The 12,749-nt window shown below is 49.2% G+C and overlaps 7 protein-coding genes across 8 annotated transcripts; 4 read left to right on the top strand and 3 right to left on the bottom strand.

Moving 5' to 3' along the window:
- Positions 1–2: 2 nt before the first annotated feature.
- pck (Claudin superfamily protein pickel) lies at positions 3–1,393 on the bottom strand. Its single transcript, XM_001355398.4, has 4 exons — positions 1,184–1,393; positions 894–1,102; positions 635–830; positions 3–572 (listed from the first exon to the last, which is right to left on the bottom strand). The coding sequence occupies exons 1-4, from the start codon at positions 1,260–1,262 to the stop codon at positions 286–288; spliced, it is 771 nt and encodes a 256-aa protein (XP_001355434.2). The 5' UTR covers positions 1,263–1,393; the 3' UTR covers positions 3–285.
- A 105-nt stretch (positions 1,394–1,498) lies between these two features.
- Positions 1,499–5,196, bottom strand: LOC4815573 (protein sym1). 2 transcript variants are annotated; one of them, XM_033384306.1, is made up of 4 exons: positions 4,579–5,196; positions 2,050–2,341; positions 1,799–1,981; positions 1,499–1,736 (listed from the first exon to the last, which is right to left on the bottom strand). In XM_033384306.1, the coding sequence occupies exons 2-4, from the start codon at positions 2,326–2,328 to the stop codon at positions 1,578–1,580; spliced, it is 621 nt and encodes a 206-aa protein (XP_033240197.1). In that variant the 5' UTR covers positions 2,329–2,341; positions 4,579–5,196; the 3' UTR covers positions 1,499–1,577. The 2 variants fall into 2 exon arrangements, with proteins under 2 accessions (XP_033240197.1, XP_033240198.1); XM_033384307.1 differs by lacking the exon at positions 4,579–5,196 and having other exon boundaries at positions 1,578–1,736; positions 2,050–2,132; positions 2,193–2,360.
- Positions 2,415–3,488, top strand: LOC4815734 (trypsin-1). Its single transcript, XM_001355401.4, has 2 exons — positions 2,415–2,999; positions 3,059–3,488. Exons 1-2 carry the CDS (start codon positions 2,526–2,528, stop codon positions 3,431–3,433), a joined length of 849 nt encoding a protein of 282 aa, XP_001355437.4. The 5' UTR covers positions 2,415–2,525; the 3' UTR covers positions 3,434–3,488.
- LOC4815439 (PXMP2/4 family protein 4) lies at positions 3,469–5,459 on the bottom strand. The gene is made up of 5 exons (XM_015185667.2): positions 5,304–5,459; positions 4,195–4,380; positions 4,002–4,135; positions 3,800–3,931; positions 3,469–3,730 (listed from the first exon to the last, which is right to left on the bottom strand). Exons 2-5 carry the CDS (start codon positions 4,355–4,357, stop codon positions 3,545–3,547), a joined length of 615 nt encoding a protein of 204 aa, XP_015041153.1. The 5' UTR covers positions 4,358–4,380; positions 5,304–5,459; the 3' UTR covers positions 3,469–3,544.
- Positions 5,460–5,671: 212 nt separating this feature from the next.
- O-fut2 (O-fucosyltransferase 2) lies at positions 5,672–7,481 on the top strand. Its single transcript, XM_001355402.4, has one exon. The coding sequence runs from the start codon at positions 5,824–5,826 to the stop codon at positions 7,309–7,311; it is 1,488 nt and encodes a 495-aa protein (XP_001355438.3). The 5' UTR covers positions 5,672–5,823; the 3' UTR covers positions 7,312–7,481.
- Positions 7,482–8,372: 891 nt separating this feature from the next.
- Positions 8,373–10,585, top strand: Ns3 (nucleostemin 3). The gene is made up of 4 exons (XM_001355403.4): positions 8,373–8,584; positions 8,650–9,931; positions 9,996–10,201; positions 10,262–10,585. The coding sequence occupies exons 1-4, from the start codon at positions 8,483–8,485 to the stop codon at positions 10,478–10,480; spliced, it is 1,809 nt and encodes a 602-aa protein (XP_001355439.1). The 5' UTR covers positions 8,373–8,482; the 3' UTR covers positions 10,481–10,585.
- A 190-nt stretch (positions 10,586–10,775) lies between these two features.
- On the top strand, positions 10,776–12,225 carry LOC4816051 (enoyl-CoA delta isomerase 2, mitochondrial). Its single transcript, XM_001355404.4, has one exon. It carries the CDS (start codon positions 10,937–10,939, stop codon positions 11,741–11,743), a length of 807 nt encoding a protein of 268 aa, XP_001355440.3. The 5' UTR covers positions 10,776–10,936; the 3' UTR covers positions 11,744–12,225.
- The last annotated feature ends 524 nt before the right edge of the window (positions 12,226–12,749 follow it).

The following is a 12,749-nucleotide window of genomic DNA, read 5'->3' as shown; positions in this document are numbered from 1 at the left end:
GGGTCAGTGTATGTGTGCTCTTTAATACATGTATATAAATGGAGTCGGAGCTCGAGCTCGATAGATGCTCGGCGTGTATAAATATGTATAATATTCGATGGTTAGATTGTAGGGAGAAGGCACTTTTGGACGGCTTCGATTGCTGAAGTTACGAGATTGCTAAACGTAGAGATTGCAGATTGCAGGTGATATGATAGGAAGAGAGACCTATAGACCTATTTCTAGATACAAAGATTCGCGTGGAATGGAATGCATTGAAGTTTCAGTGGGTCCATGACTTCCCATCTATATGTAGCCTTGCAGACTGCGCGATTGGCTGTGATGGTGGCGTGGCGGCTGGTAGCCCGGCTCCTGCATCTCCATTTGCATGACCAGGTTCTTTTGTTCGCCGCGTGCCTCGAAGGCCTGACGTGCCTCGCGGTGCAGAATGAGGGCGGCCAGGCCCAGCAGCATGAAGGTCACAACGGCCATGGCATAGGACCAGCCCAGCACATTGAATCGGGGGTACATTAGCCAATCGCGACGATAGGCGCAGCCTCCAAAGATGCAAACGGCCAGAAACATGAATAGGGCTATAAGAAGACCATTGATTGATTGATTGATTGTTTGACTGCACAAAATATGGCATACGTACACGAGATGGCAGTGCCCATGTAGGAGAGGCGAACAAGAAGCCACTCGTACTGGAGGACGGGCTTAAGGGGCAGTCGGATGATCGTCAACGCGAGCAGGGTCAGCACCAGGAACACAATGATAAAGGACATGGTGACGAACCCCTGCACGGCCATCAGCCAACCAGGCAGCAGATACTCACGAATCACATAGTACTCCTGTAGAGAAAGAGGAGAAATCAGCCTTAATCTGAATCTAAATCTATTCTGATCAAAACATACATGGGAAAAGATGTTGTGGCATCCTGTGAACTGTTTGGGGAACGCGTACTTGGGATAGACAAAGTCCTTGAAGCAGTACTGCCAGAGGCCCATGTTCTTGAAGCTGCTGCGGGTCTCTTCATACGACTCGATCCAGTACGGCGAACAGAAGGACATCATCAGCACAAAGGAGCTGCCAAAGGTGAGTATTGCCCCGAAGACAACGCCATCTAGAGATAATAAAGATGATCATTGGATGTGCATCATTATGAATGCGGGCGTGAAATCGCCATTGCGTCTGCGTCACTCACTTGTGGCACGCGGATAGTCGCCTTTCTCGATGCCCCCATCTGTAGTGTCCTGCGACTGCTGTTTGTTTAGTTCACGCATATTTCTGGAGAAGACCTCAATGTCGCAATGGGAACACAATTGAAGAAAATATGTGCACTTTTATCATACAAAACGGAGCGTAAACAAATGAAACACACCCAAACCAAAGCAGAAACAGATAGGTGGGGCTTCCAGAGTTTTGCAGCACTCAAAAGTACGCCGTTTACCACACTGCTCGTGGACATATTGGTGTTTTCTGGTATTTCTTTCCCATCAAAATGCGGTCACACGCGAAATTTCGCTTAAAAGCTAGTTATATTTAAATTGAATTTAAATAATTAATACAATGGGTAGAATAACAACAACAGCTACTAATTAAATGGCTACATCCACCTCGTGGTGCTCCAAATGCTTCATATAAGCAAGAAAGCACGTCCAGCACAGGCTGCAGGCACTAATGAACGGCACTCGGTTGCGCTCTGGTATAAGGCTAAAATTAATGGTCGCCACCAGGGGCCACACAGACAGAGCCACCTGCGGATCGGAATTAATTCGTGAGTGGAGAGTAACGGCGGAATATTTTGGTTGATTTATACTTTGTAGGTGGGCAGAAACTTCTTCCCAACCTCGGTCACAGCCTCCTCGACCGTCTTGGACTCAAGCAGACTCATGATGAAGTAGAAGCAGGTCATGGCACCGGGTGTGTACGATATGGACTCCACCGCCGCTTTAATTATACCCGTTCGCAGTGAGGTCTGCGGCCACATGGCGCTAGACACCTTTACAAAAAGAAACAAACAACAAAATTAAAAGATCTAATCGTCAAGGCTCTGGAGCTGCGGCTTACCTTAATCCATCCATAAAGAGTGGGTGCCACGAAGAGGCCGCCGTACATGCTGAATCGCATCACGCGCCACCAGTCATAGTTGCCTGGAGACAGATTGAGCATAACAGAAAGCCTAACCAAGGCAGAGCATCCACCACACTCACCCCACCTCTTGCCCTCGAATGTCTGCTGGATGAGGCTGCCCGAGGGCCAAATCAGGCTGTACGATATCATGCCACGCGCTATCGGATACCTGGTGAGGAACACCTTGAAGTTCTGCCACAGCAGCGGAGCAGCCATTGCAATCACGGCGCTGCAAACAATCGCTTTCAGTTTCGTATATAATTTGCATGCGTAATCAAGCCCCTGTCCTACTCTCAAAACCCGTCAAGAACCCAGCATGGCCAACTGTAGTAGCAGACGGGAATGCGGGCTCACATCCAATTCCCCATAAAATGCCCAACATCGATAGCGGGCCATGTACATAGACACCCAACATGGTTCTGTGCGGACCGATTGGCCTGCTCCTGTTGACCTCCGTCGTGGTTGGAACCTTTGCGGACGACGGTAAGATCGTTAATGGGACTACCGCCTCGCCGGGCGAGTTCCCCTTCGTGGTGTCGCTGCGCCGCGCCAAGAGCGGTCACCACTCGTGTGGCGCCACTCTGCTTAACTCGGACTGGGTACTAACGGCTGCCCACTGCGTGCGGGGATCGACGCCGCAGCAGCTCAACCTCCAGTACGGCAGCCAGAGTCTGGCGAGAAACGCCAGCAAACTGGTGCAGGTGGCCGCCATCCATGTGCATCCGGGCTATGAGCCACACGACAAATATGTGAACGACATCGCTCTGCTGCAGCTGAAGGATCCCGTTGTTCTTGGTGCTCGCGTCCAACCGGTTCGTCTCCCGGAGCCGGAGCAGCCGACACTCGGCAACAGCAGCGCCGTGCTTGCCGGCTGGGGATTAAATGCGGTACGAGTTGCGCCAGTATTGAGAATTAATCCATTCATTAGATCGTTGTCTTCTTTCAGACGGGCGGCGCGGTCCAGCTGCAGCTTCAGAAGGTCCAGCTGCAGGTGTTTAGCGACGTTGACTGCAGCAAACGCCACCAGACACAACTGCACTCCACCCAGATCTGCGCCGGAGTGCCCGAGGGCGGCAAGGGCCAGTGCAGCGGAGACTCCGGTGGTCCGTTGCTGCTAGCCGGATCGGATACACAGATCGGTATCGTGTCGTGGAGCGTGAAGCCCTGTGCCCGTCCGCCCTATCCGGGCGTTTTCACGGAGGTGTCTGCATATGTCAACTGGATTGTGGAGACAGTGGGTGCCTCCTCCCCCACGCCGTCGTCGTCACTTTGGATTGGTCAGCTAATTGTGGGACGCACGCCGCCAGTTTTGTCGTCATAAACACCCTCGCCATATAAGAATAAAAATCCTTTAAATGTGCGCTAATTCTATCTAATTTTGTCCTAAAGAATTTACCTAAGGGAACACACAAACAACAAACAACAGAGGGGACTATGTACAGGAGAGATCCGTGGTAGTGCCGTCGCCCTCCGTTTGCTCCTCGGAGTGACGCGTTTTCATGTATGCCAGAAAGATGGTCCACATCAGGCTGCATATGCTCACAAAGACGACGCGGTTGTGTTCCGGCACAAGCGAGAAGTTTATGGTCTGCAGGAAGGGCCAGATGCACACACCGACCTGCCGGGAATGTTAGTAATGAGGTGAGAGGAGGAAGCGCACGTAGAAATGGATACGGGTATACGCTACCTTGTATGTGGGAACCGCCTTCTCCTTGGTCTCTTCGACGGCCTCGGCCAGGCTCTTGAACTCCAGCAGGCTCATTCCCATAAAGAAGCTGACGCAAGCAAAGGGTCCGTAGGAGAGCTGCTCTGTGATGGCCTGCAAGTGGTTTGTTGCCGAAGTAAGTCAAGCGCTAATCACGCTGTGAGCTCCCGCTGCGTGAACTTACCTTGACGACACCCGTGCGCAGGTTCGTCTGCGGCCACATGGCACTGGTGAGTCGCACCCAGCCGTAGAGTGTGGGGGCCACGTAAAGGGCTCCGAACAGACTGAAGCGTATGGCCCGGGCCCAGTCGTAGTCTTCTGCGGATGCAAAGGGAATGAGGGGCGTGGATGATGATGAGGATGATGAAGCCACTTACTCAGATTGCGTCCCTCCAGCGCCTGCTGGATCAGACTGCCCGTGGGCCACATGATCGCGTATGTGAGGGCGCCCTTGGCCATGGGGTGCACCTTCACCTTGACAACGCCTCGTCTCCACTGGCCCAGCGACATTTGAAGCAGCTTCACAGCCTGAGGCACCATTTTGGCATGGATTGTCGGGAATTCTAAGTGCACACGCGAGACAGGAGAGCTTGAGCAGCCTGGTACCTAGTTCCTGATCCCCAAACCAGCAACAGAAAGCAAAAACAACGACGACTATAGAGGAAGCCATCCCATCACCCCCAAGGTCAGAATCTCGGTTTTTGTTGCCGTTGGCCATGTTGAAGACGCACAAAATTTACACATAGCTCAGGGATACTTGCTTTTTGTTTTTGTGCGGAGGAGGAGCCCTGTTCGGCTATTCGGTCGGTCGCCACAAACGATTCACAGAAACTAAAAGTGGAAACGCCAAATGAATGTAATTTCTAATTTCGAACATTTTGTGAGAGATGAGGGAACGTCTCTCACGCCATGCGACGACAATTGAGGTTGCAATTTGCAATTGAAACTTATCCCGTGAGAGAGCGCATTCCAATACCGTTACAGTGATCTTGACCATAAACTTTGCCTTGCCAAATCAAATGGCCGGCTGCGCAAGCGAGATGGAGCAACAGCATGTTACCAGCCCAGTGGAAACTTTGCAGCCGCTGTGCGTGCACTCATAGAATGAATCAATTAGTGTGGGGCGAGTGCTGTATTTTCTAGTGGGATTCAACATTTGGTGTGCAAGCAAAGAGCGTATGTACGAATGAGAGAGAGCGACGGAGGAAAAAGCAAAAGCTAACGGAAGTATGGCTCACAAGGATTTTTATGTAATTCGTGACGGGGGTAGAGGGGTGCCCACACATGAATGGAAAATTAACGGCACGTTTGGCGTTCTGCCAGTCACCAAGCAAGAAAATAAAAACCCAGACGACTGATATGATTACGTCGCTTGTAAAACCTAGAAGATCGTGACAGGTAATCCGTATTCGTCGTCGTCTTCGTTGTTTTTGGTGTTTCTGTTGCTGTTTTGCGATTTTTTAATATCTACAAATTTTTTGCTTACCGTTTATTGTCGTGGAGGAGGGGTGGGGGATAAGGCCTAGTATCTAGCCCTAGTCTAACTTATTGAAATTCTAATTTGTACTATTGTTACGCACGTCGTGGAGCTGGAGGCATCCGCATCTCGTGCCCTGCTACCGTATCTGAATAATGAAAACAAATGCAAAGGCGAATATATATGTATATGTTTTGCTTGTGTCAGCTGTTTGCTGATTAGGGAAAGCTCCGACAAGTGTTAGCTTTTGCGTGGCTGGACACGAAAACAATGGCCTTTGTTTTTTTTTATATTTTAGCTAAGCGTTATTATAAACCATTCATTTTGGAACTTTAAAGCGTCGCTTTTAACAGATAACCATTGGATAAACAAAAAAACGAGTATTTGCTATAGATTTGAAGTTATAATGTTGGCGCCACGAGGTATTAAAGAGACGCACTAACAACTTTTGGCAACGCGTTTTAAGGATTTCGCGCGGAGTCTTGCTGCGGTCAGTCTGATGTAATTTTAAGTTTTAAAAAGTTTAAAAATGCATAAAATGCATAGGTGGCGGGGTTCTGGGCTGAGGCTGCTGCTGGTGCTCCTTTTACTGCCATCCTCGATTGCTATCGCGGATCGGCCAGCGACCCGCAACCGCACAGAGTCCCACCGAACGGCCGTCAGGAGCAACAGCAATGTTTGCAAGAGCCGGCAATTCTGGCAAACGATTCCACTGGTGGACACCTGTTCTCCCGGTATATTGCCCCTGCGGGGCACCGTCTACATACTCTACGATGTGAACATCTCCGAGGGCTTCAATCTGCGTCGCGATGTTTACATCCGCTTGGCCGTGTTCGTTCGGCGTCTTCGCAGACGCAAACGCTTCCAAAATGTTCGTTTGGTGCTGCCGCCATTTCCACGCCTTTACCACTGGCACTCGCACCACTTGAAGCAGAACGACGTGGCCTGGGGCCACTTCTTCGACCTGGACAGCCTGCGCCGCTACGCCCCCGTCCTAGACTACAGTGAGTTCCTCGCCGAGTACCGTATGTTTGGTATGCCGGCCCCGCCCTACGTTCACATCTCGCAAGTTTTCCGCCTCATGCACTACGAGATCATGCTGGAGCAGGGCATCTTCCGCGACAAGTACGAGCGGGTTGCTCCCAAGCTAGACAATAACTCTTGCAACGAATACTCAACTGCGGGGGGCCCGTTGCTATCGCAGAATCTGCTGCGCTACGGACAGTACCATTGCGTTCACTTTCAGGGTAGTGCTGGGCTGCTGGAGCGGCTGTTGCGTGAGGCCATCACAGAGGATACGGCCGGGGCCGAGGACGTTGACGACATGCGGGTATACGCGATCCTCAGTGCCGAGACCGTGCTGCACGACCACTGGGGTGACGAGCACTTTTGGAAAGCCCGTCGCTCGATGCGCTTCTCCAAATACCTCAGCCAGGTGGCAGCTGATTTCCTGCGCTACGCCTTCGACACCACGGACACCACGGCGGGCGTCCAGCGGCCGGCCATGTGGGAGATGGAGCGACCTAAGCGCGATGCACGCGGCGGGGACTTTATATGCGCACACCTGCGTCGTGGCGACTTCGTACGGTCGCGAGAGGCTACCACGCCTAACCTGAAGTCGGCCGCCCAGCAGATCAAGCAGCTGCTAAGGGCATTTAATGCGACCACAGTGTTTCTATCGACCGATGCCACCCCTTACGACCTGGTGCAAATGAAGAACATGTTCTATGGATTCCGATTCGTGCACTTCCAGCCGGAGTCGAATTTGCAGCGACAGAAACTGAAGGACGGCGGCGTTGCCATTGTTGATCAGTTGGTGTGCTCATATGCCCGCTACTTCATTGGCACCTACGAGAGCACCTTCACATACCGGATCTACGAGGAGCGCGAGATCCTGGGCTTCAGCAAGACCAGCACCTTCAACACCATCTGCAAGGTTGTGGGCGGAAACTGTCCCCGCAACGCAGTCTGGCCCATCGTCTGGGACGACGATAGCGACAACGACACACCGTACTGAATAATTTTCGTGTTCTTGGCGGCTGTCTATTATCTGTGAATCTCGAATATCTAGTTGGATGTCTAGATATAGTTTCTGTGAGACCACCACTACCATAATTCCGAACAAACTGCGATTATGTACCAAAAAGAATAAGTCAATAGTCATTAAACAATACATATTTCAGCATCCGCTTGTTCCATGGTAGTATTTTTGGGCAGTCAGCTGATACTGATACCTGGTTCTCGAAGAGACCCCATAAAGTATATATATCCTTGATTAGCATCAATAGCTATGTCGATATAGCTACGTCTGTCCGCCCCGATGAGCGTCTAGATCTCTATAAGAGCAAGAGCAACCAAATTTTGTTTACAGATTCTTGTGATATCATACTGCTACAAGGCCCGTTTCGTACCGCCCACACAAAGGACGAAAATCTGTGGCATTGGCAATTATGAAAATTCGAGAAAACTGGAAACGCAGAATCATAGAGAATGGCCATATTTACCAGATTGGATCATTATTATAGCCAGAAGGCGCAAATACAATTTCAGTGGCTATGCACGCGCTTACTCATTCCCTCTCTCTCACACTAAATCTTCATAGTGCAGCGTGCGCTAGTTCTTCTGATATTGTGGGGCATGCGTTTTCATAAAACATCAACTCTAAAAATCCTAAAGCAAAGGGTATGTGAGCCCAGAAAATATCAATCATATACATGTAAACGTATTATACGTGTACAACTATTCGGTAAATTGTGCCAGACCCGGAAACTAAACACAAATGTAATTTCATACAGACTCAGATCCACAAAATGTTTTCACTAGCTGGAAGAGCAGAGACAAAGTAATGGGATTTTTCGTTTTGTACATCATGTTATCTCTCTCTTTGTAGCAAATTTAGCAAAGGTTAATGTCGTACAGCTATAAGTACTACCAAATACCAATACCGTGATCTATCGATATTACAATATTGCAATATGTAAAATATAACTTGAATTCGTCAGTTATATAGGGTATATTTTTTAAATGAGACGGTATATTTTGGTATATTTCTGAGGGTCGGACGGTATATTTTAACGACAAGACCGCGGTCACACTGGCTGTATATTCGGTCGGGGGAGTTGCACGTGTTTGTGTTTGGAAACAAAATTGTTTAATTTTGGTAAATTTAACTACTATTCGCGCGGAAAATGGGTAAGAAAAACAAGGGCACCACGCCCAACCTGGGGCGGACGCTCATCAAAGATCGTTTTGGGCACACACAGCGACGCAAGGTGGACAACGACACAATGGTATGCACAATCAGAAAATTATCAAAGCACCTGAAGTCTGATCTTGTCTGTGGAAACATTTTTAGCTCCACACCACAGAGCTGCAGGACGGCTACGACTGGGGACGTCTCAATCTGTCGTCTGTGACTGAGGAGTCCTCGTTTCAAGCATTCCTACGCACAGCAGAGCTGGCCGGAACAGAGTTCCAGGCGGAGAAGCTGAACATAACTTTTGTGAATCCGAAGCAACGTGTGGGGTTGCTCAGCAAGACTCAGGAGCAGCGCATGCACCAGAAGCATCACGAGCATCGTGAACATCTGAAAGTACCACGCCGCCCCAAATGGGACAAGAATACCAGTGCCGAGGATTTGGAGCGGGCCGAGAACGAGGCTTTCCTCAACTGGCGCCGGGACCTGGCTCTGCTACAGGAGGACGAAGAAATCCTAATGACGCCCTACGAGAAGAATCTAGAGTTCTGGCGCCAGCTCTGGCGTGTAGTGGAGCGCTCTGATGTCGTCGTCCAAATCGTCGACGCCCGCAATCCACTGCTCTTCCGCAGTACCGACCTGGAAAGCTACGTGAAAGAGGTGAAGTCCACCAAGATGAATATGATTCTGGTGAACAAGTCCGATCTGCTGACGGAGGAGCAGCGAAAGCATTGGGCTGAATACTTTGACTGTGAGGGCATTCGCACTGCCTTCTACTCTGCCACCCTTGTGGAGGAGGAACTCAAGCGAGAGGCAGAAGCCGCCCGTCAGGAGTCCTTTCCCGCGCTGAAAGAACTGCGCGATGCTGCCGATGAGATCCAGCAGTCCTTGAACAAGGTCGAGGGCGCACTCGATGCCATCAATCGAAAGGTGAAGCCAGACGACGTGGCGGAGCAGCTGCTTGGCGACAAAAACAGCCCCCGTGTGCTCTCTAGAACGGAGATGATTGAATTCCTGCGGCGCATCTACACAGGACCACGCCACACAGATCAGCACGTAACCATTGGCATGGTCGGCTATCCCAACGTGGGCAAGAGCAGTACCATAAATTCCCTGATGACAGTCAAAAAGGTATCGGTGTCGGCCACACCCGGCAAGACCAAACGCTTCCAGACCCTATATCTGGACAACGACATCATGTTGTGCGACTGCCCTGGCCTGGTCATGCCCAGCTTTGTGCTGACCAAGGCAGACATGCTGTTGAACGGCATTTTGCCCATCGATCAGATGCGTGACCATGTGCCCGCCGTTAATCTGCTCTGCGAGCGCATACCGCGCCACGTCCTCGAGGACAAGTATGGCATTGTGATAGCAAAGCCCGTTGAAGGCGAGGACATGGAACGTGCCCCACATTCTGAGGAGTTGCTTCTTGCTTACGGCTGTAAGTTTTTGGAAGACTCTTTTTAATATTTACTAATCTTTCCTTCTCTCTCGTTTTCCCGCAGACAATCGCGGCTTCATGACTTCTAACGGTCAGCCGGATCAGGCACGTTCCGCCCGTTATGTACTGAAGGATTATGTTAATGGCAAGCTGTTGTATGCCATGAGTCCGCCGTCAGTCACACAAGCCGAGTACCATACATTTCCCGAGCGCCAGCGTAAGGAAATCGAGGAATCACAGCTGCCCAGTCAACAGCAGCGCGCCATGCGCGTAAGTTCTGGATTTTCACACTAAAGCCGATCCCTAAACTATTTCTATTCCCGTCCGCAGATCGACAAGAGCACGTCCAAGGAGCTGGACCAGCAGTTCTTCGATGACAAACCGACGCATGCCCATGTCAAAGGACGCACCAATTTCCCAAATGTTCGCCTGGCTAACGATGGCACTTTGGTAGCCAATGCAGGCCCCACAGACAAGCCCTGGCGTCATGTTAAAAAGGAGCGTCGCGAGAAGCTGCGCAAGAAGTTTTCCCATTTAGATGAGCACTAAGTGCTAAGTGTTTCAAGCACTGATCATATTTATATTGTACACTATTAGGACTAGAATTACCTTTTACCTACGAATGAAAGGATATCCCCAGGGGTTTGCAAGCTATACTCTCGTATACTGTATGGTTATCTGTAAGATATGCCCACTGGGGTTCCGTCTAATCTATTTGGGTTAAATTTGATTAAGAATGTAAATAAGCGACAGAGAATTGCGAGCTGCCGCAATAGCGTATGTCAGAGCTCAAATAGAGAGCAGTGCACTCTGAGAAATGTTTTTGCAGCATCCATGTAAGTGTATGAGTGTGTGTGAGTGAGTGCTTGATTGAAATTACGCATCTGCGAGATGCGTGAGAGTAGCAGAACAACATCACATGCTTGGCTTTATGCCAGCGGAGCGCTCGAACGGAAGAACGCTGAACTTTGAACACCCTGCTATCATGTCAATCTGGAGGCGGCAATGTCTATGTACGAATGCTGGGCCGTCAGTCTGCAATTCGGCATCGCAATGAGCACAGCTGCCGAAGACAATCTATTCTGCAGGCAGTTTAGAGAGCTGACGATCAGGCGCCGCGGGGGGTTGCTGGTCATCCAGTTCCAGCGATGGCAACGGCGCACCATCTACGAGCTCATGAGAGCACTGGACGCAGCCAATGCGGATGGCGACATCAGCATAGTAGTGCTGTCGGGCGAGTTTGCCGTGGGACGTGAGGGTGATTGCCAGCCGCTGGCTCTGGAGCAGGGACCAGGGAGAGAGAAACGCGACGAGGTCGAGGATCGGTTCATCCAGCAGCGGGCAGCCGATTTTGTGATGCGTTCCCTGGCCAAGAAGCTGCTTAGCTGCCGAAAGCTACTGGTGGCTTTTGTACAGGGCCCTTGCCAGGGCCTGGGGGTCACCATCTGCTGCCTCTGCGACCTCGTCTACGCCACGGAGGCCGCCTACTTCCTGCTATCGCTCTCCCATCTACATCCCTGCGTCGAGGCGGGACCAAGCTGGAGCCTTCCACACATCGAGGTGTTACTCCGACTGGGGGAACGGGCCGATGCTAGGTCTGCCTTGGGAAGCGGCTTTGTCGCCAGCCTGGCGGCAGACGCGCAGCATTTCTGGACACGCATGGATCAGCATTCGCGCCTGCCCACTGCATCCCTGCTGGCTACCAAGCGACACCTTCTCCGGCCGTGGCGCGAACAACTGCTGGCCCAACTCCGGAAGGAGAGCACACCACTGGCTGCTCAGCGTCGCCGTCTACCTCCGGCCAAGCTGTGATCATACGTGCACTCCAACACACACAGATAAATATTATCAGCCATGCTCCGGTTATCGCAAATGATTATTTTATATTTTTGTAACCGAAAAATACACTTAGAATAGCCGCACAACAGAATTAAATATACTAAATCGCTACTCTAAGGATAATCTATCCATTTATGTTTAATGGATATTCTGCGGTGATAATAATTATTTGTATATTACTAGGAGGCAAGACCCCAATTCGCGATGCTCGTTCGATTGGAGTAAAATATGGGGCCGACCAAGACATCTAACAAAAACTTTTTTGCATAATAGAGAGATTTCTAATAGTAACTATCCATAATAATTATTATTAATACATACATACATCTATTTACTCATTGGGGAGTTATCTAGTAGTTTCAATCAGAAATTTATCGATGTCCACATATTTATGCCTCAAAGCTGCGATCTTTAACCATATTTTCAGAAAAATAAATTATTTTATCTGCTTGTAACCTAAAAACTTGTTTTAAATGTTCGTCTTGGGTCAATTAGTAAGGATGTATATACATTTTTTCTCGGCTCCGTATGAGCTCTTCATTAATACATTAGTTGAATCCAAAAAATAAAAATCATTAAAGAATCAATTTTATTTCTTGAGTTTTATAGTTTTTGCTCAACAGTAATAAATATGGATAAATAAAAATAAATATATATAAAAAAAAATTATTATTGCCAAGAATATTCTTAAAACATACAATTCATTTGTATTGTGTGATTTTACAAATATAACTTATAAGCTAATTAGTATAATTCACCTCAAATTTTACTGTACCCAAATAAAGCAACGCAGCAACATACAGCGGATTCCCGATGGCCGAGAGAATATCTATATCAATAAGTTGTATGGTTAGTGATAGTAACCTGAGCCCTGATCACACAATTTTACCCGATTGATGTATCGATTTTCTAAAAGATTTTTTTATTTTACTAGCTCCCTTTTTTTGGATTGTGTCTAAAACGTAAGTGTGTACAGAAG

Source organism: Drosophila pseudoobscura, chromosome X, assembly GCF_009870125.1.
Source record: "Drosophila pseudoobscura strain MV-25-SWS-2005 chromosome X, UCI_Dpse_MV25, whole genome shotgun sequence".
In the NCBI taxonomy this organism is placed as follows: domain Eukaryota; kingdom Metazoa; phylum Arthropoda; class Insecta; order Diptera; family Drosophilidae; genus Drosophila; species Drosophila pseudoobscura.
This window is presented reverse-complemented; position numbering and strand designations above follow the sequence as displayed.